The sequence below is a fragment of the Sinohyriopsis cumingii genome, chromosome 19 (genome assembly GCF_028554795.1).
Source record: "Sinohyriopsis cumingii isolate HCF-2022 chromosome 19, ASM2855479v2, whole genome shotgun sequence".
Lineage (NCBI taxonomy): Eukaryota > Metazoa > Mollusca > Bivalvia > Unionida > Unionidae > Sinohyriopsis > Sinohyriopsis cumingii.
In genome coordinates this window covers 60,855,101-60,882,964 of record NC_142979.1, presented here as the reverse complement: position 1 = coordinate 60,882,964, position 27,864 = coordinate 60,855,101, and the positions used below count along the sequence as shown (strand labels likewise).

Here is a 27,864-nt window from a genome sequence, read left to right as displayed (position 1 = left end):
ATATATCAATGTCAGTATTTGACCAAATAAGCATAACCATCTTTTCATTAAGCCACTATGTATACTGGTGGTGGTAGGAATTTAATTAGAACTAAAATATTTTCTTTGTTCCTTAATAAATACTACTGTTACTTTTATAAGTTTTGCTGTTTATATATATATTGCTAATAGGGAATCATTTAATGGTAATGTATCCAAAGTAGAAAGTCCATTACACAAGATGTAAATTGTCAATTTGCTTTCTTTATCTTGATTTTTTAAAAATGTCTATCCATATTGTTAACTTTGATTCATTTTAGTTTCTTTATAAATTCTTATTATTTTGCTAAAACTTGAGAAGAAAATATACAAAAGATATTTTATTTTCTTCAGTACTGTGTATATTTCATTGTGCTATTTAAAAAAATGTGAAATTTTAATGAGTGGCAAAGCCTCAAGTTAAAACATATCAGCTTTGGTACCACAATGAAATATATCTGGTATTAACATAAGAGTAGAAAATTGTCATTTTATTATACAGACAATTGGTTTATGCCCAGAATATTTATGTTTTAGTGTGTTGGGAAGACTAAGCAAAGCCATCTTTGGGTTTAGCAAACTTGAATGAGATAGATGTTTCCAAGCCAGACCTCATGCAGTAATAATACCCTTTAATCTTAATGTTCAACTCGGACAACTTGGTGTTTAATCTGAGTAGTTTTCATGTTTGAAAAATATTTAAAACAGTAAAAAAAATTTAATGAGACATGTAAAAAAAACCACAGTGCTTTTAAAATGCTAATTTTTTAGTTTAAGAAAGCAGAGTTGCACAATGGAGTTGCAGATGGGCACACAGTTGGGGTTGAGGGACAGTCCTTTGAGAGTTGGGCAGTGTTCACTTCTATTTTCAGCCTACTGGCCATAGTCCAGAAGAGCTATGCAATGTTCTGTTGTCTGTCATCAACATCCATCTGTCCATTAGCACAGTGTTATCACTTATTTTCCTAAACTTCTTGGAGAACTGCCATGTAACTTTACAGGCACATTTATCCCAAGATCTAGTTGATCCTAAATGAAAATGGTGCCATTCTGATATCCAGTATGGCCATCATAGCAGCCATCTTGAAAATCTTGTTACCACAACTCCTTCTGGATGGATGATCATATCAGCATGGGTTTTCACTAAAAGACTTCATATGATGTCAAGTTGGTCCTAAATGAAAATGGTTCTGCTCAAATATCCCTCATGGCTGCTGCAGCTGTCATCTGTAAAGTCTTTTTAGCACTAATTCTCCTGAATGGATGGTCATATCAACATTGGGTTTCCACTTAAAGACTTTTAAGGATGTCTACTTTGTTCAAAATAAAAGTGTTGCTGTTCTGATATCTAATATAGCTGCAATGGCAGCCATCTTGAAAATTGTGTTATTGCTCCTCTTCCTGAATTGAATGTCATATCAGCATGGGGTTTTCACTGAAATACTCCTTTTAGTGACTAATTGGTCTTAAATAAAAGTTGTTCCAATCTGATATTGAATAACAGTCACCTTCGCTATGTCTCCTAGATGGAAAGTCATTTCAGCATTGGGGTTTCACTGTGATGCCATCGTACTGAATGAAAACGATGCTGATGTGACATCCAGTATGGTCACTGTGGCAACTGTTCATGCTACCCTTTCTTAATAGACAGTCATATCAACATGGGGTTTCCACCAGAAAACTAATTGGGATATATAATGTGTCCTGAATGAACATATTGTCCATCTGGTCTCAAATATAGATTCCGCAACAAATGTATTGAAAATCTTTTCACTAGTTCTCCTGAATGGATGGTCATTTCAACATGACGTTTTCACTAAAAGTCTTCTAATGGTGTCTAATTTGCCTTTGTTTGAAAAGGGTGCTGATCTTACATTCAGAATGGCTGCCACAGTGGCTAATTGAAAATCTTATTGCTGAGATATATAAGAAATAGTTTAAACACACGGCAGTTATAAAAAGGAAATGGGCTTATCTTGAATTCTTAGAAATTCTTTTCAGGTAGATGAGCATCAGTCCCTTCGAGGGACTTTTGTCTCAAGCTGGAACACTGCCTGTTGTCCATCATGTGCCACACAATCGTTATATATTGCTGTTTCCCTCTTGAGAGATTTTATATCATAATGAATTAAGATGGGCAAGAAGGTCTTAAATGAATTTGGTAATAAATATTACATGTACATATGGATTTTTCTATGGCATCTGATCGACTGAGCTTGCTGAAACTACTGAGGTTGCCACTTAAATTAAGTAAACTTTATTTTTAATTTGTTTTGATATAGTGATGAAAATTATATCATCGTAATGTGAAATGAGTTAGACATTATTTGAAAGTCAGGGTATCTTTTTTTCCATGCTATTCATACAAGGTATCTTTTTCTTACAGAATCAAAAGAAGACAGATTTGTGGCTTGGCGTGGAATCCTTGGGTCTTAATGTCTATGAGGCAGACAACAAATTAACACCTAAAGTTAACTTTCCCTGGAATGAGATCAAAAACATTTCATTTAAAGATAAAAGGGTAAGCTAGATATAAAGTTGATAAGTTAGACACAAATAAAGATAAGTGGGGTATAAAAGCATGAATTAGGCATTAAAAGGTAGGTTGGACATTAAAGTGTAAGTTAGACATGGAAAGGTAAGTTGGAGATAAAAGTGTAAGTTAGATATAGAATCGTAGGTTAGGTAAAGAATGGTAAGTTAAGTTACTTATAGAAAATTCAATTTATTTCATTTCAACAAATTTGCAATTTTGTCATTTACACGGAATACAATTAGACTGGGTGGTATGTGTGTGGGTTTGACTTGCAAGCCTACATTTTAGGTGGAATTATCTTACCTCCAAAAACATGAAGGTGGTGGTTTGTACAGTTTTCCTCACAGAGTCCTTATTTTCATTTTTCCCAGGTTCTCTTTATGAAAATTCAAAAATATCTTGCTTTTAAGCAGAATAATTAGGAATGAAACTCTGTTATTTGTTTGCTCAACACTATTTTGGACATTTCTCAAAATCTGATTGTCCATTTTGACATTTTACTCTTACATTGACATATCCAAATCTCTGACTTAATGCAAAGTGGTTAGCTTTGATTGATTATGAGTTTGACACAAGTTTTATTTTGTAAATCTAATATTTAAGATGTTTCACTTTCAAGAAAACTGACTTGGATTTATAAAAAATTACTTCATTTTACAAAAAAAATTAAAAATTTTGTGCTATGTCTCCAGCTGTTTGATGAGCGTACAATTTTGATAGTGTGATTGTAGCAGCAGTCATTTTTCTATTCTCTCTTGCAGTTTGTCATAAAACCTGTGGAAAAGAAGTCCCCTGATTTTGTTTTTTATGCCCCCAAACTGCGAATAAATAAACTGGTAAGTTGATTTACATTTTTCAAAACTCTAATCAAACACATACTTCATAGGTAAATAATTTATCGTCAGATTTGCATTTATATGTTTTGGAAAATAATCTTTACTATTTCATGACTCTAATGATGGCTCTATTTTCATAAATTTAATTTTGCAGACCATGCATTGGTAAAGACACTAAAATATATATTGTAACAGTAACCTGTGGATATAATGAAGACCATGCATTGGTAAAGACAATAAAATATATACTGTAACAGTAACCTGTGGATATAATGAAGACCATGCATTGGTAAAGACACTAAAATATATACTGTAACAGTAACCTGTGGATATAATGAAGACCGTGCATTGGTAAAGACGCTAAAATATATACTGTAACAGTAACCTGTGGATATAATGAAGACCATGCATTGGTAAAGACACTGAAATATATACTGTAACAGTAACCTGTGGATATAATGAAGACCATGCATTGGTAAAGACACTGAAATATATACTGTAACAGTAACCTGTGGGTATAATGAAGACCATGCATTGGTAAAGACACTGAAATATATACTGTAACAGTAACCTGTGGATATAATGAAGACCATGCATTGGTAAAGACACTAAAATATATACTGTAACAGTAACCTGTGGATATAATGAAGACCATGCATTGGTAAAGACACTAAAATATATACTGTAACAGTAACCTGTGGATATAATGAAGACCATGCATTGGTAAAGACACTGAAATATATACTGTAACAGTAACCTGTGGATATAATGAAGACCATGCATTGGTAAAGACACTAAAATATATACTGTAACAGTAACCTGTGGATATAATGAAGACCATGCATTGGTAAAGACACTGAAATATATACTGTAACAGTAACCTGTGGATATAATGAAGAGCATGCATTGGTAAAGACACTGAAATATATACTGTAACAGTAACCTGTGGATATAATGAAGAGCATGCATTGGTAAAGACACTGAAATATATACTGTAACAGTAACCTGTGGATATAATGAAGGCCATGCATTGGTAAAGACACTAAAATACATACTGTAACAGTAACCTGTGGATATAATGAAGACCATGCATTGGTAAAGACACTAAAATATATACTGTAACAGTAACCTGTGGATATAATGAAGACCATGCATTGGTAAAGACACTGAAATATATACTGTAACAGTAACCTGTAGATATAATGAAGACCATGCATTGGTAAAGACACTAAAATATATACTGTAACAGTAACCTGTAGATATAATGAAGACCATGCATTGGTAAAGACACTAAAATATATACTGTAACAGTAACCTGTAGATATAATGAAGACCATGCATTGGTAAAGACGCTAAAATATATACTGTAACAGTAACCTGTGGATATAATGAAGACCATGCATTGGTAAAGATGCTAAAATATATACTGTAACAGTAACCTGTAGATATAATGAAGACCATGCATTGGTAAAGACACTAAAATATATACTGTAACAGTAACCTGTGGATATAATGAAGACCATGCATTGGTAAAGACACTAAAATACATACTGTAACAGTAACCTGTGGATATAATGAAGACCATGCATTGGTAAAGACACTGAAATATATACTGTAACAGTAACCTGTGGATATAATGAAGACCATGCATTGGTAAAGACACTAAAATAGATACTGTAACAGTTACCTGTGGATATAATGAAGACCATGCATTGGTAAAGACACTAAAATACATACTGTAACAGTAACCTGTGGATATAATGAAGACCATGCATTGGTAAAGACACTGAAATATATACTGTAACAGTAACCTGTGGATATAATGAAGACCATGCATTGGTAAAGACACTAAAATAGATACTGTAACAGTTACCTGTGGATATAATGAAGACCATGCATTGGTAAAGACACTAAAATACATACTGTAACAGTAACCTGTGGATATAATGAAGACCATGCATTGGTAAAGACACTAAAATACATACTGTAACAGTAACCTGTAGATATAATGAAGCCTTAACTGCAACAAGGAACATCATTACATAGGAATTTTTTTACAACAAGGTAACATTTTATAAAACACCAGAAGAGCTTTGCAATGTGCTTCACAATATCCTTTATTTCATTACAGTTGCTATATTTGTATGTTTTTGTCCATTTTTCTATCCATCCTTCAGTATCCACACTTTGGTTTAAAGGGCAAACTCCAAAAATTTGTTCTGATATCTCTTGTACATTTTGTACACAAACTGGACTAGTGATGTAGATGTGCCTTTTGGTTCACATATTGGACTAGTGATGGGGATGTGCCTTTTGGTTCACATATTGGACTAGTGATGGGAATGTGCCTTTTGGTTTACTTATTGGACTAGTGATGTAGATGTGCCTTTTGGTTTGCATATTGGACTAGTGATGTAGATGTGCCTTTTGGTTCAATATTGGACTAGTGATGATGATGTACCTTTTGGTTCACATATTGGACTAGTGATGGGGATGTGCCTTTTGGTTCGCATATTGGACTAGTGATGTAGATTTGCCTTTTGGTTCACTTATTGGACTAGTGATGGGGATGTGCCTTTTGGTTCACATATTGGACTAGTGATGTGGATATGCCTTTTCTTTTACAATTATTCAATTTTAATATTTTTAATGTTTTTGTCCGTTTGCCATATATCCACCGTTCACACTTTCATTTTTGGAGTAAAACTCATGATGCCAATCAAATCCCTGAATACTTTGTAAAGATAAGCTTCCCATATATGACATATCTGACAAATCATTCTGTCATCTAGTCTCCTAGCAGACATTTTGTGGGAAGTAAATGACCTAATCTTCTTGGTTATTTTTTAAATCCTCATATTTAATACAGGGATGGGAATCATTTCTGGAGGATAAAATTATTCTAGATATTTTAGCCAAACTTTGTACCAAGGTCAAGCATGTAGTTTTTAGACTGTAGCTATTTATATTTGACAAACATATTTTGATTAAACTGTACTAATGCTGAGGGTATAGTTGACAAACATGCTGTTCTGTAGTAGTGCTTCATTTTTGGCCTGGAAGCAGTTTGAAGGGGTGTCTCAAATCAGTATGGTATAGCCAGTCATATTTCTTGCTTATATCATCATCACATCAAATCTGACAGTAATGCATCATGATGGCAATATGTGATCCATTACTTTTGATACAACCTTTACCTGGGGGTTAAGTGTTAAATTGTAGTCTGGTAACCTTCTTGTTAAATTATAAATGAGATGAAAGGGACCAGTTAATATGACCTGAGAAGCTGAAGGGACCAACATGAGTCACTAAAAGTTGGCATAAGGGTGGCATGGCCCTTAGTAAAATTGCATGGTATTTAGAAGATGTTTTAAAAAGGGTCTGGTGTGCAAGGGCATGATGCTGCTCCATGCTAAAATTGAGATGTGAAAATGCTACAGAAAGTTAATTACATTCACTGATGGGTTAAAATTGTAATTTTTAAAATAGTTTATGAATGCTCCTGATAGCAAATTTAACTTGATTCTTCAGAGCATGGATGTTTTCTCCGTATAATTTTTATATAGTAATTACTACAAGTTGTTTTGTCAGTGACATTTTGTTTTCAGACAAAATGACATAAGGGGTAGGTACTGTAAGCAACAAGTTTTGCCTTATTATGAAAGTTCACCATTTTGTCTATGAAGACTCATCAGGCCTTGCTTTTGCAAATTCAATAATATTTGTCAATTTCAGTCAAAATATTTTGGGCATAAGCATTAAAAATGGGTTTTCCTGACATGATGTTAATAATAATTCAATGACATCATGCAGTCTTATTAATTTTCTGCTTAAAAATATTTCTGTTTCAAGATTACTATATTCATTTGCAATTCATTAGGAAGACAGTTGGAAAAGTAGCATTCTTTTGTTTGCAAAATGACTACGCTGTGGTACTGCATGTGTGTGTGTTGTTTTAAAAGTTCTGAATAATTTCTTATCACATTTTTGTTTTTTTTAAACCTGTCAATAAATGTTACGATGATCTAGACACAAAATAGCATTTTATAAAATGATCTTCAGCTGCACTTTCAGAGACATGCAGATGTATGCAGGTAACAAAACAAAGGTGAATGACAGTGACAAAAATGTTGAAGAAAGAAGAACATTTCTGCTACTGAGCAAATAGTATACTGCAGGGTATTCTCTGACTGATATCAAGGTTGACTTAAAGTTTACAAACTTAATTCTATGTCACTTCCCATAATTTCTTCAGTAAGTATGTTACCAAATCATAATACCTTATGAGAACTACTACTGCCTCATAAATCCAGCCCTCCCAGATAACACTTTTAGCTTTAAAGAAGCTAAAAGTTATCTGCCCACCTTGGTGGTAGTCAGGCAGAGTGATCACCCCTTGGTACAGGGATTGGTGCCAAATCCTGTGAATATCTCAGTTACTACTTTTGCTCATGCTAGGAAGCATGCTTTTACCACGAGAGACCTCTCAAAAGCCAGAATCAACATTGGAAGATATACCTTTGCAAATTGGAGGTGTCTTTTCAATCCTAAGGAATGTATACTCCATCTGTATTTCCAACTTTTCTCTCTTCCTATGTCAAGAAAGTATTTACAATTTCCTAACACTTTGTTGTCTTCTCACATTGAAAAGCATTTAGTTACTTGCATGGGTAGCCTATATCCCTTCACAATAAGTTCAGTCTATAAAATTTTTTTTTTTATATGAGTGCAAGTCTCTCTCCCTATATAAAACTCATTATATATGCATAATTCTATTACGACCAGTTACATACAGGTGAGTTTTCTATACCAAGGTATTCTTAATGTCCTGGCACCAAGCTTTAATGATTTTACCTGGACAGGCCACCCTTAAGCTTTCCTACAGTTAGTATGGTAAATTAAATTATAACTGTATGCTTCATTGCTTTATTAGATCATCTGCTATTACTGATTCCAGATGCGACATCATAAGTATAGCTCTGCACCCACCCTGTGTTAAAAAAGACAGGTACACTGAATTTTCCTGTACAGGTCACAATTGAGCATTCCTACAGGTCATATTGTATTGTAAATTGATATGATATATTGACACTTCATTGCCACTAATTCATAGTTGTATACATGACACTTGATTGACTTTACCTGTATAGAATATCATTGGGTCTGTTCCTACAGGTTAAATTGTCTCATAATGGATATTGGCACACCTACTTCATAAGTATCAATTACGGTGCTTGAGTTCCTTTTTATGTGCAGGTTTCCGTGTGCAATATATAAACTTGTTTATACTACTGTACAACTTCCACTCTGGTTGGATAAGTACAGGAAAGTTTTCTATACATGGTTTACTCAGCAGCGTCCAGCTCATGCATGTTACTGTTAGTGATGCTTGGTGATGTTTATCTCTATAGGCAATCAATTGGCCTACCTAAGGTTAAACAGTGAATAGAATTGATTATTTAACATCCACTTTCTAAATATTCATATCTATGCTCAAATTCTATCTGTACAGATCACATTCATCCCTTTACAGTACTTTTTTATCATCATGGGTAACTCTGCACAGATGCTCATATGTTCATAAAGCAGGACACTCACTACACTGTGTATATAGGGTCTGCTCAATTGTGTCTTGCAGATTTATACCATGGGCAAGACCAGTCTGACAGCCACTCAACATCCATAGTGTATCTGGTTGTCACCCCTTGAATACATGTTGGACTTGCATATTATGGATAGAAGTTAATCATAATGTAGGAGACAAAAACATCATATTGCACACAAGGGCAGCAAGATGGAGAGCTGCAATAAGTATCAGTTACAGTCTTCCATATCTGAATTATGGACTGGATACATGGATCAAGCATCCCAAATCCCATCTCAACTAAAAGAATTGCACACTGTCATATAGGCCAAGTTGGCCATGTTCCTCCATGACCAGACTTGGCCATATAATCAGATCACAATGGGTCATGACCATAATCGATCATACAGTCTCAGTCAAAAATGAACTTGTCTAGTTCCATAACTTGCATAGTACTCCCAAGCTCTTCATGAATCATCTTGCGGATGATGCCCAGTCTATAGAGGCATTCTGTTAGATCAGTCTGGCCATATAGTGCTGCTAGGCACTTCCTTTGTAAGACATAGTTTCTATCGTACCTGCATGGTATCTCAAAACACTTCTGGTGTACAGTGTCCTTATTGGGGCCGCCTCACTTTTCATGAGATGTTTTTTCACTAGCCCTCAAACCTCTGCTGGGCCCCGAGTGGTCTAAAGCGCACTACGTTACGGATCACTGTCATTTCACCTCTGTCTGCGTGGGTTCAAGTCTTGGATTAGGCTAATGTGGGTATGTGAGAAAGCTTGCCAGTAGCTTCTCGTGGGTCGGTGGTTCTTTCTGGGGTTTTCCCGGGTTCTTCCTCCACCATTAATACTGGCAGCCATGTATAGCCTATCGTGTGCTGAAAAATGGCATTAAACCCTACAACAACAACAACAAACCTCTGCCACCCTAGAAACTTATAAAGTAATGGGATTTTACCCATCAGTGTTGCAAGTGTAGTGGGGCTATCATTGACATTCTCCACCAACTACTTTGCAGGTAGTGCAGGAGACATTGATTTCACTATCTGAATCTGTTAATGGTGATATTGAATTTGAAGTTCCCTCCTTTTTACTGGATGAGTGAAACCCCATCTTGCAGGCTTGATCTGAAGTTTACCACCCAATCCCATTGGACTTCTGTCATTGTTTCTCTACATCACCTACCAGGTCTACAGTTCTGACATCAGGTGAAAATTGTCTACAGAAGACTCTACTTTCAATTGCTGTCACAATGGGAATAGGTCATCACCAGGACACTTCAGGGTTTGACTCTGTCATTAAATAACAAGAGAAAGAACAAAGCATCCTCTCGCACAGAAGATGCATAGACCAGTTATGTGGATCAGACAGCCCAACATAATGAATCAGATGATGTTCTCCCCACATGGATGACTTACGTCCGTTTCGACCAGACTAGGCCATACACAAGGGATCATAGGGTCTTGATCACAACATGTACATGATGGTCACCAGAAGACAATCTGTTATCCAGTAAATCAAACCCAGTATATACAGGCAGATATGGAGAACAGTTTAACCCACATACTGCCTCTGGCTATGGTCATTACTTTCATTTTACATACCTTTTGTTATAGTTGACTGTTGTCATTGCTTTCATTTTACATACCTTTTGTTATAGCTGGCTGTTGTCATTATTTTCATTTTACATACCTTTTGTTATAGCTGGCTGTTGTCATTACCTTCATTTTACATACCTTTTGTTATATCTGGCTGTTGTCATTACCTTCATTTTACATACCTTTTGTTATAGCTGGCTGTTGTCATTACCTTCATTTTACATACCTTTTGTTATAGCTGGCTGTTGTCATTACCTTCATTTTACATACCTTTTGATATATCTGGCTATTGGCATTGCTTTCATTTTACATTGCCCTTGTATGTATGCCATGTTACGTGTTTAGGCTCTTTCATACAGTAACAAGAAAAGAGTGAAGACAACAAGCTTTGTAAACTTTAACAAATAATTTATTTCCCTAGAAAAACAAGGTAAAAATTAGAAAAAGAACTTAACAGTTTTATGAATCAAGTCCAAAAATACTCCAATAATTAAGAAATAGAAGTCATAGTAATAAAATGTTCTAATGAAATTGAGTTTGATTCCCGATGAAATCCAAAATGGAAGGCAATGATGTATGCTGTGGTCAGTGTAGTACTGATGTGTCAACAGTTCTTTGTTGAATTACAGAAAATAACATTCCAGTGTTTAAATTTGGTGTAAATTTCTATAACTCTTCTTGCCCAAGAATTAATTTAGAGCACAAGTATTTCCAGGAAAAACAATCTCGTATAATCCAAATAATCTGAAGAAAAATAATCAGAATTAAGCTCGAACTAGTCACAACAACAACCACCTGAACATCTTCAGGGTTAAGGCAAGAGTAAAATTATTCTCAATACATCAATATTAAATCTGGCTACTGTGCAAAACAGATGCCTGGATGAGGGTCAACCTTCCGGTAAAACCAGAGTTTTGAAATAATTGCTAAATGTTATTTGTCATGTACTTCAAGTATGGCCTCAATTTCAGTATATAAATCTACTCTAAGAAAGAATTTTTTTTTTAATTTTCAAAAAAGTTTACTTCAACTCATGGGTCAAGGTCAGAAACTTGGTCAGCATTAGATATAAAGTTCTATTATTAGTGTTTACAAAAAACTGAACTAAATTTCTGGAAAATGAATTTCTGGAAACTGTCAAATCCAATAAATAAAATTACATTACAATAGTATGTAATGGAGTAAAAAAAATTAAAACTAACAAGCAAACAATTAAATTAAATCAGATATAAATTAAATATACATAACAATATGAAACATTCAGATAAATTACAAAGCTAGCACATGGGGCCCCAAGTGGTCTAAAGTGCTCTCTGTTATGGATCACTGCCATCTCACCTCTGTCTGCATGGGTTTGAGTCTAGGATTCGGCCAATGTGGGTATGGGAGAAAGCTTGCCAGTAGTTTTTCGTGGGTCGGTGGTTCTTTCTGGGGTTTTCCTGGGTTTTTCCTCCACCATTAATACTGGGCGCCAAGTATAGCCAATTGTGTGCTGAAAAATGGCGTTAAACCCCATAGCAACAACAAAAACAAAGCTAGCACATATAACATAACTGGAAAGTTTACAGATGACTGATTCGACATTTATTACTGCTGAAGTACTTTGCATTAGCCTTAAATGAATGGATGCAAGGTACCAGGCTAATGGACTTAAATTGTCCTGGTTCTTTACAGGGTCCACATTATACAACCAAAACAAAATATTAGCATTAGGTTATTCATGCATACTTTTTGTATTCTGTACAAATATGAAATTAGTTGCAGGAAGTGGACTACTGGATTTTTAAAACAATAACTCCAGTTTGGGCACAAATAGGTATTGCCAAAGATGATGTCATGAGTATGAATATATGATGTCATGAGTATGAATGCATGATGGCATGAGTATGAATGGATGATGGCATGAGTATGAATGTATGATGGCATGAGTATGAATATATGATGTAGTTAGTATTATTGCATGATGTCATGAGTATGAATGTATGATGGCATGAGTATAAACATATGGCATGAGTATGAATGCATGATGGCATGAGTATGAATGCATGATGGCATGAGTATAAACATATGATGGCATGAGTATGAATGCATGATGGCATGAGTATGAATGCATGATGGCATGAGTATGAATGCATGATGGCATGAGTATGAATGCATGATGTAGTAAGCATGGACGTATGATGTCATGAGTATGAACATATGATGTCATATCTAAATGATTATTAAACATTAGTTGCAATTTTAAGGTTTTCAGAGGTTGATACTTTTTGCCATGGTATGCACAGAGCAACTACTTTATGAAAAATTCATACATTTTGGGGCCTTATAGTACCTAACCCTTTCTAACATTGCAGTAGAATAACTATTTTTTAAACTTCTTTGAAAAACTCTGTAAAATATAATCTTTTTCAGTTGCATTCATTTCAGATTTTAAAGCTATGTGTCACAAATCAGGAATTGTGCTGTTTTCAAACTTAAAACAAGTGGGAACTGTGGTAGGGTTGTGAGTTCAGTATCTGCCCAGACCAGTCTGGATTAGCTGCTCAGTATATCCTGAGGAAAGGCACTTAGTTCCCATTTCTACAACCAATACGGCCAGTAATGTATTAAAAGTACAGTTAAAACCGTCAAAAAGAAACAGAAACAGTTAAGGAATAATGTTCTTTTCTTTCTTCAGATTTTAGAATTGTGTGTTGGGAACCATGAGTTGTTTATGAGGAGAAGGAAACCTGACACAATGGAGGTACAGCAGATGAAGGCTCAGGCCAGGGAAGAGAAAGCCAGAAAACTGGTATGTTTATCATTATAACAAAAACATGTAGGGAAGTGGCATATCATTATAGTGAAAGCATAGAATTTATATGTAGGGAAGTGGTGTATCATTATAACAAAAACATACAGTTTATGTGTAGGGAAGTGGTGTATCATTATAACAAAAACACAGAGTTTATATGTAGGGAAGTGGCATATCATTATAACAAAAAAAACAGTTTATATGTAGGGAAGTGGCATATCATTATAACAAAAAACAGTTTATATGTAGGGAAGTGGCGTATCATTATAACAAAAAACAGTTTATATGTAGGGAAGTGGCGTATCATTATAACAAAAAACAGAGTTTATATGTAGGGAAGTGGCGTATCATTATAACAAAAACATACAGTTTATATCTAGGGAAGTGGCATATCATTATAACAAAAAACATAGAATTTATATGTAGGGAAGTGGTGTATCATTATAACAAAAAACAGAGAATTTTTATGTAGGGAATTGGTGTATCATTATAACAAAAACATACAGTTTATATCTAGGGAAGTGGCATATCATTATAACAAAAAACATAGAATTTATATGTAGGGAAGTGGTGTATCATTATAACAAAAAACATAGAATTTATATGTAGGGAAGTGGTGTATCATTATAACAAAAAACATAGAATTTATGTCTAGGAAGTGGCATATCATTATAACAAAAACATAGAATTTATATGTAGGGAAGTGGTGTATCATTATAACAAAAACATACAGTTTATATGTAGGGAAGTGGCATATCATTATAACAAAAAACACAGTTTATATGTAGGGAAGTGGCATATCATTATAACAAAAAACAGTTTATATGTAGGGAAGTGGCATATCATTATAACAAAAAACAGTTTATATGTAGGGAAGTGGCGTATCATTATAACAAAAAACATAGAGTTTATATGTAGGGAAGTGGCGTATCATTATAACAAAAACATACAGTTTATATCTAGGGAAGTGGCATATCATTATAACAAAAAACATAGAATTTATATGTAGGGAAGTGGTGTATCATTATAACAAACAACATAGAATTTTTATGTAGGGAATTGGTGTATCATTATAACAAAAACATACAGTTTATATCTAGGGAAGTGGCATATCATTATAACAAAAAACATAGAATTTATATGTAGGGAAGTGGTGTATCATTATAACAAAAAACATAGAATTTATATGTAGGGAAGTGGTGTATCATTATAACAAAAAACATAGAATTTATATGTAGGAAAGTTGTGTATCATTATAACAAAAACATAGAATTTATATGTAGGGAAGTGGTGTATCATTATAACAAAAACATGCAGTTTATATGTAGGGAAGTGGCATATCATTATAACAAAAACATACAGTTTATATGTAGGGAAGTGGTGTATCATTATAACAAAAAACAACATAGAGTTTATATGTAGGGAAGTGGTGTATCATTATAACAAAAACATACAGTTTATATGTAGGGAAGTGGCATATCATTATAACAAAAACATAGAATTTATATGTAGGGAAGTTGTGTATCATTATAACAAAAACATACAGTTTATATGTAGGGAAGTGGTGTATCATTATAACAAAAAACAACATAGAGTTTATATGTAGGGAAGTGGTGTATCATTATAACAAAAAACATAGAATTTATATGTAGGGAAGTGGTGTATCATTATAACAAAAAACATAGAGTTTATATGTAGGGAAGTGGTGTATCATTATAACAAGAAACATAGAATTTATATGTAGGGAAGTTGTGTATCAATATAACAAAAACATACAGTTTATATGTAGGGAAGTGGCATATCATTATAACAAAAACATAGAATTTATATATAGGGAAGTGGCATATCATTATAACAAAAAACATAGAGTTTATATCTAGGGAAGTGGCATATCATTATAACAAAAACATAGAATTTATATGTAGGGAAGTGGTGCATCATTATAACAAAAAACATAGAATTTATATGCAGGGAAGTGGCATATCATTATAACAAAAAACATACAGTTTATATGTAGGGAAGTGGCATATCATTATAACAAAAATCATACAGTTTATATGTAGGGAAGTGGTGTATCATTATAACAAAAAACAGAATTTATATGTAGGGAAGTGGCATATCATTATAACAAAAATCAGAATTTATATGTAGGGAAGTGGCATATCATTATAACAAAAAACACAGTTTATATGTAGGGAAGTGGCATATCATTATAACAAAAAACATAGAATTTATATGTAGGGAAGTGATGTATCATTATAACAAAAACATACAGTTTATATGTAGGGAAGTGGTATATCATTATAACAAAAACATAGAATTTATATGTAGGGAAGTGGTGTATCATTATAACAAAAAACACAGAATTTATATGTAGGGAAGTGGCATATCATTATAACAAAAAACATACAGTTTATATGTAGGGAAGTGGCATATCATTATAACAAAAAACATACAGTTTATATGTAGGGAAGTGGCATATCATTACAACAAAAAACATAGAATTTATATGTAGGGAAGTGGCATATCATTATAACAAAAAACATAGAGTTTATATCTAGGGAAGTGTCATATCATTATAACAAAAACATAGAATTTATATGTAGGGAAGTGGTGTATCATTATAACAAAAAACATAGAATTTATATGTAGGGAAGTGACATATCATTATAACAAAAAACATACAGTTTATATGTAGGGAAGTGGCGTATCATTATAACAAAAAACATAGAGTTTATATGTAGGGAAGTGGTGTATCATTATAACAAGAAACATAGAATTTATATGTAGGGAAGTTGTGTATCATTATAACAAAAACATACAGTTTATATGTAGGGAAGTGGCATATCATTATAACAAAAACCTAGAATTTATATGTAGGGAAGTGGCATATCATTATAACAAAAAACATAGAGTTTATATCTAGGGAAGTGGCATATCATTATAACAAAAACATAGAATTTATATGTAGGGAAGTGGTGCATCATTATAACAAAAAACATAGAATTTATATGCAGGGAAGTGGCATATCATTATAACAAAAAACATACAGTTTATATGTAGGGAAGTGGCATATCATTATAACAAAAAACATACAGTTTATATGTAGGGAAGTGGTGTATCATTATAACAAAAAACAGAATTTATATGTAGGGAAGTGGCATATCATTATAACAAAAATCAGAATTTATATGTAGGGAAGTGGCATATCATTATAACAAAAAACACAGTTTATATGTAGGGAAGTGGCATATCATTATAACAAAAAAACAGAATTTATATGTGGGGAAGTGGCATATCATTATAACAAAAAACATAGAATTTATATGTAGGGAAGTGGTGTATCATTATAACAAAAACATACAGTTTATATGTAGGGAAGTGGTATATCATTATAACAAAAACATAGAATTTATATGTAGGGAAGTGGTGTATCATTATAACAAAAAACACAGAATTTATATGTAGGAAAGTGGCATATCATTATAACAAAAAACATACAGTTTATATATGTAGGGAAGTGGCGTATCATTATAACAAAAAACATACAGTTTATATGTAGGGAAGTGGTGTATCATTATAACAGAAAACAGAATTTATATGTAGGGAAGTGGCATATCATTATAACAAAAATCAGAATTTATATGTAGGGAAGTGGCATATCATTATAACAAAAAACATACAGTTTATATGTAGGGAAGTGGCGTATCATTATAACAAAAAAGAGAGTTTATATGTAGGGAAGTGGCATATCATTATAACAAAAAACATAGAATTTATATGTAGGGAAGTGGCATATCATTATAACAAAAAACATAGAGTTTATATCTAGGGAAGTGTCATATCATTATAACAAAAACATAGAATTTATATGTAGGGAAGTGGTGTATCATTATAACAAAAAACATAGAATTTATATGTAGGGAAGTGACATATCATTATAACAAAAAACATACAGTTTATATGTAGGGAAGTGGCGTATCATTATAACAAAAAACATAGTTTATATGTAGGGAAGTGGTGTATCATTATAACAAAAAACAGAATTTATATGTAGGGAAGTGGCATATCATTATAACAAAAATCAGAATTTATATGTAGGGAAGTGGCATATCATTATAACAAAAAACATCCAGTTTATATGTAGGGAAGTGGCATATCATTATAACAAAAAACAGAATTTATATGTAGGGAAGTGGCATATCATTATAACAAAAAACAGAATTTATATGTAGGGAAGTGGCGTATCATTATAACAAAAACATAGAATTTATATGTAGGGAAGTGGCATATCATTATAACAAAAAACATACAGTTTATATGTAGGGAAGTGGCATATCATAATGACAAAAAACAGAGTTTATATGTAGGGAAGTGGCATATCATTATAACAAAAAGCATAGAATTTATATGTAGGGAAGTGGCATATCATTATAACAAAAACATAGAATTTATATGTAAGGAAGTGGTGTATCATTATAACAAAAAACAGAATTTATATGTAGGGAAGTGGCATATCATTATAACAAAAAACATAGAATTTATATGTAGGGAAGTGGCATATCATTATAACAAAAACATAGAATTTATATGTAGGGAAGTGGCATATCATTATAACAAAAAACAGAGAATTTATATGTAGGGAAGTGGCATATCATTATAACAAAAAACAGAGAATTTATATGTAGGGAAGTGGCATATCATTATAACAAAAAACAGAGAATTTATATGTAGGGAAGTGGCATCATTATAACAAAAAACATAGAATTTATATGTAGGGAAGTGGCATATCATTATAACAAAAACATGGAATTTATATGTAGGGAAGTGGCGTATCATTATAACAAAAAACATAGAATTTATATGTAGGGAAGTGGCATATCATTATAACAAAAAACATAGAATTTATATGTAGGGAAGTGGCATATCATTATAACAAAAAACACAGTTTATATGTAGGGAAGTGGCATATCATTATAACAAAAAACATAGAATTTTTATGTAGGGAAGTGGTTTATTATTATAACAAAAACAACATACAGTTTGTATGTAGGGAAGTGGTATATCATTATAACAAAAACAACATACAGTTTATATGTAGGGAAGTGGCATATCATTATAACAAAAACATTGTGTATGGCTTAATATAAAAATGTTTATCTATCTCTGTAACATCAATCTATCAAACTATCTGCATACATACGTATGTACGCACATGCGCGTGCGCGCACACACACACACACACACACACACACACACACACACACACACACACACACACACACACACACACACACACACACACACACACACACACACACACACACACACACACTGTTGAGACAAGCTCCTTGGTATATATACATATTCCCTCAACATTTACTGGAATTTGTAAGTCGCGCTCAGTGAGCACCCATTGAGCTATCTTATCATCCATAGCTTGTCCATATGAAATGGGTCGTCCACACTTAGGCAAATGTCCGTTCAAGTTCAGATCAGCAGAAAAGTCAATTTTTATCCAGGTACTCACTGTGGATTTTGGAATCTTGAATTTTTACGCTGTAGGTCTAATTCCCAGAAGTTTTGCATGGTTAACGATATCCGGCTTTTGCATTAATGTATAATGTTCATAGTGACCATGTACAGAACCGGGTGAAGCACTCTTATGTTCAAGACGTTACACATGAAACCACTTCAGACAGGTGTGACAGTTATGGCTTTGATTAGAAACCATGACCCCTGCTTTATATCATTAAACAATACATCAGAAAGTCAGTATGGATTAGTAAAATTCATTGGCATTGTGCAACAAAACAAACCCCTTATCCTTGAGGCATTTTATACCAAAGTTTAACCATAGCTGTTGTTCTAGTACTTCTACAGGTAATAAACCTCTTTTTAGATGATAAATATTGATTGTGGGTGCTAACTGTTCGGTACATCGTGTCCTCTTTTAATTATATCCAGATGGCTACTTTTATTTCCGAACACACTTTAAACAGTACATCAGAAAGTCAGTATGGATTAGTAAAATTCATTGGTATTGTGCAAAAATACAAACCCCTTTATCCCTGAGGCATTATATACCAAGGTTTAAACATAGTTATTGTTCTACAGGTAATAAATCTCTTTGTAGATGATAAATATTGATTGTGGGTGCTAAATGTTTGGTACATCGTGTCCTCTTTTAATGAAATTCAGATGGCTGCCTTTTATTTCTGAACACACATGCGTGCGTTTGTAATGTAGATTTTAATGATCACTGATTAGCAGATGGTTAAACTGTGGATTGCAAGATTACTAATATGGCAGTTCTTTTGGAAAATACGCACACAATTGTGGCTCTATTACATGTATGGCTGTGTTTTCTGGTGGATGGACATGTATCAAATAGACAAAATAGGCATGGGGGGTAATAAATCTATCTTCACCTGTATGTTTTCGGAAACCTAATTAAAGAATTTAATATGTATTGGGACGACAAAAAATGTAATTATTTGTTGCAGTCCGAAAACATAAGGTGGTTATGCATTGTTCCAAAATATGTTTAAATGATCAGTATGGTATTGTCAGTACTGCTTGTCTCACATTTGTTGTGGACATGGCAGATATCACATTAAGTCATTAGCTTGGTTGAAAGTTTCTTTTGTTACTCAGTGAACTCATACACAGCATCAGCTTTATCATCTCTACTTTCAGATGGACCTAACAGATTGTCATCCAAAGACAAATCTAATAAATCAAAATCTACAGTGTCTGCTACATGAGCATACATTACATGTAATTAGTTTACATTCACAAGTAGTTCATCACATTTTACTACTCTTAGACAAAAGAATGAAGCAGTGCTGTATGGAGAAATACTGCATGATTCTGACAAGTCAAAGATAATGGAGAAAAATATTGAGTATATAATAAATACATTTCTTCAATACTTGCTGCAAACTTCTAGAATGATGTCACACATAACAGTAAACCAAGCTATAGCCAAATACAGTCTGTTATTTTGGACAAGCAGACTTTAATTTTAGTGGAATTGATTTGGAATAAATTTTTAACAGAGGAATAAATTTGTAATCTACTGCACTTTTTATTGTAAAAAAAGCATGAAAAATTTAAATTTGTAAGAATTTATTTTTCAATAACAGACTTTTAAGTTAGATTCCTCCATTTAAATATTTGTTTATTTATAAGATATTTTTTAGATTATTTAGATGAGGGAAATTCTTACAAAATTGCCGTATTGCATCACATGGTGACAATCATGATTCAGCTAGAAAGTAGGTTATTTGATCAGACATTCAAAATGACCACTCCAATGGCCAAGTGGTTAGAGCCTCTGCCATGGATGTGGGAGGTCATGGGCAAAATGTATTCATGGAACAATTTTTTCATAACTTTGAAAAATTGGTGATTGTAAGGAAAGAGTTTAATCTTCTAAGAGTTTAGAAGCATAACTTTATTGCCCAAAATGGAAGGGATTCTGAAATATCATTCACTGAATAAGAGAGATTCAACTTGTTCTTTTGCAGAGGGAGAGAGCAAGGCTGGCAAAGGAAAAACAGCTGAAGGAGGAGGCGCTTAGAGAAAAGATGGAGCTTGAACGAAAGCTAGCCCTGCTGCAGGATGAGGTGCGGATAGCCCAGGAAAATCTGGTCAGTAACATACACCCACCCACCCACCAAAAAATTCAACTTACCTTCCACTAATTATTAAATCTACAGTTATGTGTTTTTTTCTTGACTTAACTGTTAGAATCGGTTATCTCCTTCCATTTTACTTTAGTTATCCTTTTCCTTTGAATGCATTTCCCAATCACATTAATATTGGGAAAAAGCTCTCCTACCTCTGGAATGCAGCCCTCCCCAAAAGACAAAATGCAGTGTGACCCCGCTACGATACGGTAGTTGGGAGCCATAGAACCTGACCATGTTCTACACTGAACTGTGTTACAAGCAACTAGGTCAGTTAGCTGAAGAAAATTATGCATGTACCCCCAAAATTTTGCAGAGGTGCAGTTAGGTAATAAATGCAGGTGCATAAATATGTGCTTCACCAGCACAGTTACCATCTTAAATTGATGCATATTAAGTGTGAAATACACCTGTAGTGACAACAGAGAAGACATATATATAATATTTTACTTTATTCAATGAACCCCAAATTGGTGCATATACATGTATATTATTTATATGTATATGTCTAATGTATAACATGAATAGAGTATCATCACTGTGTACTCACCCATGAATCATTGAATCCACAAGTAATGCCATTGAAAATATGTACACACACTGATTTAAAATATTCAGTAATTTTGTCACAGGTCATTTAGGCCTAAATTCAGTGAAAAAAATAGCACAATCACATAACGAATGATGAAGCACGTTTACTTTTCAGTATGTCCCAAGTCGGTAAAAGCTTGTTTTTGAAGCCACCATTTGTAGTGTTCGTAAGCATAATTATTTTCCTGGAAAAAGGAAACTTTTACATCACAGTAAACTGGTTCCACTTACGTTGGATGATGAAACAATCCATCAGATTTCATTGCTTTTATTTCAGTTTGGTACTGACTTCCATGAAAGAAAGGTTCTTTTTTTTATTGAAGATTGTAGTTAGCTTTCTTTGATGAACTGTGCATGTGTTATTGAAGTCTCTGCTAAAGGAAAGCTTTGGAGAACCAAACAAATACCTGTTTCTTATTGTGGCGGCAACATCAAATAATTGTATTGCATGATTGAGACTGATTTTTTCCAGTCGCTTAGTAGTTTCATAACATTCAGTGCTTCAAAGATGTTCTTTTCTCTTTGAAATTTCAGCAAACTATTTTATCTGGGTACATTTTTTAAAAAAAGGAATTGGCCTTGTTTGGTCGATTGTAGTTACTGTTACCTCTGTGCCTATTGAATAGACCGACAAATAAGAGTTTTTTGTGTGTGGGGGGTTCATTTGTAGTAGTGGAGTGATGTTGCCTTCCACACATGCATCAGAAATTTAAAAAGGGTCAACGGATGATAGAGATGCAAGTGTTCTGATCTGATGACAGGGATAATTACAGAAAGGGAAAAAATCCTGATTTGATACAGAAAGGAAGAAAAATCCCAATTCACAACATCAGCGAAGCCCTGCACGATCCCTGAATAAACTTTTTACACATTATTTTTTGTAATTTAAGAGAAAAATACATATAAAATTTCAGGAGCCATGCCAAGATCGTCTTGTATTATTCATATGCAATCTCTTCCCCAAAATGATAATAAACTTTTTAAGGTTTTTTGTGTACTATTTTTTCATGTATGAGAAAAATACATGTATAGTACAGTAATGCCATGGACACATGGGGATCAGACTGACCAATTCATCTGAAATGCTATCCAACCAACTGCCCAGCCAACAGCTGTGCATTCCACCCAGCTGGCAATTGAATCAACTATTTAGCTGGCTGTCCATCATACTTTCTGGCTATCCATACCACATCATCACTAGCCAAGGTTTCAGTATGATAACCAAATCTACACCTTGGTTTATCAAGCAGATATTTCTGTGCTTTAGGTCTGTAAAGTTCATAGGATGTGGCAGCAAGCCACCGTATCCAGTCAAAATTAATTTGTTCAAATTTGAACACTATTCCTACATGATCGAGACAAGTGGAGCACACAACTTAAATGGGATTGGACTGATAAATAAGCAATTTTCGACTGCCAGTCTCTGTTTGCACAATTACCTTTCACTCCAGTAGACCTGTAATGTTTCCCTTCTGGTACATAGTCATACTTTCGAAGTTAAACTTACAAAGTATTCTTTCTAGGTCAATTGTCTCCACCATTTTCAGCCGATGTACAATGCACCATGCTATTGGTTAATTGGCATTACATACTAAGGGAGTCAGCTCATGAAATCTAATAGATATTGCTAGGACAAAGCACCAATATATCTGTTCAGTCCACCAAGTTGTAAATAGGTTTATCACATCAGAACCATGACTACCAAAGATGTCCACACCAGCAAAACATAGTGAACTCATCCAGCAAGTCATTTATCTCTTTTCATTTGATACAATACTGTGATACGTTTATGGATGATGACAGTGCCTCATCTGTACTGCCTGAAATTTTTTCTGTATATATATATATATATATATATATATATATATATATATGTGTGTGTGTGTGTGTGTGTGTGTGTGTGTGTGTGTGCATATAGTCCCAAAATGGAGATGACCCACACAATGAGTGTTGGGATAACCTGCATATCTTAAGACGCTCAGATCCAACTATTGAACAGTGAACAGACTGAATTTAGTTTACAAGTGGCTTCTCAAGAAATATACCAGGTGTTGCTGGCTTCCAAATGCCTGCTGCTGCCAACTAGGAGGTAGGCCTATAAGATAAGGGTTTTAATAGACAGTTGATGAGGAACATTGCTCTTTCTTGCTACTGTTGTTGCTGAAAATAAAAAATAATCCAGACTGTCAGATAAAATTCTTGACCCAGGAAATTCTAAACTCTTTTTCTCTGAAAGTCAACTACCAGCAACATTTTTTTGTCAAAATGGTGTAGAATGTGTTTGGGTGATTTAACCACCGAGCCTGTAACACTAAAGTAGAACATTACACTGGTGAATATGACTAACCTGTTATTTGACAAGTTGGACAAGAAGGTCTTTCATGTGACCTGAAAGCTCATTCTTAATATCATAGCAACATTTTCAGTGTTGGACCTAGCATCATTCGCTGTTTTTCAGCCTCAGAATTGGTAGCTAAGATTGCCAAAGTCATTAAGAGGGCATCACACCATCTTATGGCTAATGCTCTGACAGCCTTATATTTGATAAAATGCCTGTTTTCACTCATCATCACTCTAGTTGCAACATTCCTTGGCACTCTGTGTGACACCCTATGGGTCACCATTACTATTTGGCTGTAATACATAGATAGGCAGGCAGCACATGAACTCCCAACTTTTCCATACCTACTGCTCAGACATTCAGGCCAGATCAGTCCCAAAAGAGAGATCATTGTGAGCAAAGTGAAAAGATACCAAATACTGCCCAGCAAAAGCAACAGTTTGACCCAAGTCAAATATCTGGGTACAACAGGCTTCTCAGTTTTGGAGGCAGTTTAATGAAGGGATAAAAACAAGGCTTCTCTTTCCTAAGCCTTTTAACGGGCAGGGAGCCATCTGGTTGGTGCCAGATTCCGTAATCTTCATTAATATTGGATCAAATGGGCGATTCAGAATCATTTTTGGAGTGACTTCATAGTTCATTCTTACAGTTGCCTTCATCTTTTCCTTCCATGACAGATGTTCAGACATATTTGGAGAAAGCCAAAATTAGGCATAATGAATTCATTTTTTTCTCCACACAGGGTTTTATTCCAGATTCTTTGTAGCGTCAAAGGCCAGTGGAATGCTCAGACCAATACTCAACCTTTGACATGTCAATAAATACACTGCAGCATGAAAGTTCATGATGGAAATGTCTCATTCATTCAGTCAGATTGTCCATCAAAAGGGATGAATTTGTGATAAGCCTAGAGTTGACCAATGTATATTTATATGTCCATATTCACCCAACTTCATGCAACTTCCTTAGGTTTGCCTACCAAGGAAAAGTATAGTCAAACCTGTCTACAGCAGCCACTTTGGCTTTTGTAGACAATTGACCTCTGAAGGCAGGTTCAGCTCTTAAACTTGTTCATGATGAATACATGTACTATGCACAGAATTTAATTAGAATGTGTAGTATCATTATTATTATTTTGCATGTATTACTTATTAGCATTTAGTAGTATTTAGTGTAGCTGTTTAGCCAAATATAAATAATAAAATGATTCCACACAAGATTACTGTATCCTCACTCTTATCCCTCAAGTACATTACATCATCATTGATTCCCCTATCGTTGTCACATGTGTTCAAGTTTTGATCAATATTCAGAAGTTCCTTTAATTTGATTCCAAACTTTGCACAAAATTGGGAAACACAGGACTGATTTTTTGTTAGGCCACCTTTGTAATTAGGCATGAAAACAGGTGTTTAAACTTCAAACAATTGATAAATTAAGCAGCTGCTCAAACTCACCAATATTAAAAGTGAGTCTGCTTCTATGAGAGAATTTTGATGAATAGGGAATGAATAGAAGCTTCCTGCAGCTATCGATTCACATAAAATACATTTATATTTACCATGCCTTGTTCATAAAACAAATGAAGATTAATTTGCATACTTGGAGTGGTCACAGCTGATATATTCCAGCGACAGTGGAAGGCAGGGTGAAACCAGTGCTTGGCTATGAGACACATGGCTGCCAACAACAGAAGACAGGATAAAACCACTGCTTGGTTAAGAAACACATGGCTGCTGACCATGAAAGACAGTTTCCTCTAATTACATGACATTTAAATAGGAAATTTGCCTGGAGAAATTAGAATCGCCATTGTGACCGGTGACTGCTGAACTCAGGTGACCATTAGGACAGGTTTTACACTATGTTTCATTTAGTCTCAGCATAAGTCCATGGATTTTTACAAATGGGATCAACTGCATCAACACCCTCTTCTGTCTTCTAAACACGCATGGTAAGTTCTATTCTGATGAAATGCAGGAAAGATCTCCTGCCACATTTAGATTACATGGAGTGTATCACCAATCTCAACATTTGTCTTCCTTGCTTATGCATGGTATGGATTATCAAACTGACAGTCGATATTCAACACAGAGTGTATAATAGCAAGAGATTTCATATATCTCTGCAGTTTGCTCATTGCTGCAGAAGTTCTGATTCTGTTGGACCATCGTTTCATGCAGATGGCCTTGCTGGCCCAGTAGTGTCTCTTTTCCAGTTGACTCAATTGCAAAGTCAGGATCACACTGAAATAGTTTTATTCCTTTGTCAGTGGCAAAGTAAAGATTGGCTCAAAGCAGAGATCTCTCTGGAAAAACCCCAGCTAGAAATTATGGCTGGTACAGATGCCAATTCATTCGTTTGGGTAGCCCACAAGTTGCCATGCTTCAACACAGTTATTGACAAGTGGGGTCTGGAGGAATGACCTTTTCATACCAACTTTCTTGAAATGAAGACTGTAATGAGGGCTTTGCTTGTCTAAAAAGACTGATTCTGCAGGAAAGTAGTCCTTGTCATGTCGGACAATTGAGTGTGGTGACCTACTTCATCAAACAGGTGTTGGGGACTGAATTACCTGACCTATGCATTCTGGTTTGGAAGTTTCTGCACTGGTGTTGTCAGTTGAATATAGCCATACCAATCAGACATATTCCTGACAGGCTTAATGCCCTGGTCAACTCTCAGTAAAGAAAGGGCCCAATCCTTCAAAAAGAATTGTCCATTAATCAGTTGACATTTCACTGGATTTGCATGCTTTGGATGCATCCAATAATAGACCTTTTGCAACAAGGTGGAAACACAAATTCCCAGCTTCCTCTGCCTGGTCCAAGACTCAGAAGCCTGAGTTCAGGATGTACTGTCAATTGGTTGTGAGGGGTTTGGGGCTTTTGCATGCCCAGCATGGTCATAGCACCAAACTAATACAGTAATTCAGGGGTCAGAACTGCAAACTGATTCTGATAGCTCCTCTCAGATGGAGCAAGTCCTGCATCAGCAACCTCATGGATCTAATGACAGACGTGCCCAGGAATTTCCTAGTGAAGCTGAACCTACTCAGACACCTGCAATCACAGATATTTCATCTCTGTTCTGACTGTCTCCTTTGTTACTCGTGACTGTTGGGAGAGCTGTGCAGAAACGATTTTCAGTCTTCAGTTATGAACAGAATCTCATGAGCTGGAAGTCCCTCAACCCTTAATGTATATTGTGGAGAGTGTACCATTCAGATACTGGTGCAAAGTCATCAACATTGTCCCTGTGCATCAGTTTGACAGCAAGGTCATTTCTTTTTCAATCTGTGGAGGAAAAGCTAACCCTGGGTAATATCAAAGTCTACTACTTCATGATTTCCAAGATTTCAGTCACCATGGTAGTGGAGATATTGGTTATGATAAAGATATATCCAACCTACTAGCCAAGCTTACTTGAATAGACCATAATTCCTCACCTAGTTTCCAAAAAGGAATCTCTCATGGGTGTTGACATGGCTCACTTGGTTCATATCAGTTTGAGCCAGAATCTTGTTGAAGCAACTGTCATACAAAACATGCTTCTGATATCCTTAGTTTCAGCATGCAGGATGAGCAAGTTACATGCTTTTGATATCCTTAGTTTCAGCATGCACGATGAGCAAGTTACAAGCATCTGATATCCTTAGTTTCAGCATGCAGGATGAGCAAGTTACAAGCATCTGATATCCTTAGTTTCAGCATGCAGGGTGAGCGAGTTACATGCTTCTGATAGCCTTAGTTTCAGCATTCGGGGTGAGCGAGTTACATGCTTCTGATATCCTTAGTTTCAGCATGCAGGATGAGCAAGTTACAAGCATCTGATATCCTTAGTTTCAGCATGCAGGGTGAGCGAGTTAC

At 34.5% G+C, this 27,864-nt stretch overlaps 1 protein-coding gene across 2 annotated transcripts in view; it reads left to right on the top strand.

The window, feature by feature from the left end:
* LOC149775804 (merlin-like) overlaps positions 1-27,864 on the top strand; it is a 109,585-nt gene that overhangs the window by 37,887 nt on the left and 43,834 nt on the right. For both annotated transcript variants that reach the window (XM_089943240.1, XM_089943241.1), the window contains exons 6-9: positions 2,405-2,539; positions 3,316-3,390; positions 13,253-13,366; positions 20,902-21,024. In XM_089943240.1, coding sequence (XP_089799366.1) covers positions 2,405-2,539; positions 3,316-3,390; positions 13,253-13,366; positions 20,902-21,024 — 447 coding nt within the window. The remainder of the gene's footprint in view (positions 1-2,404; positions 2,540-3,315; positions 3,391-13,252; positions 13,367-20,901; positions 21,025-27,864) is intronic.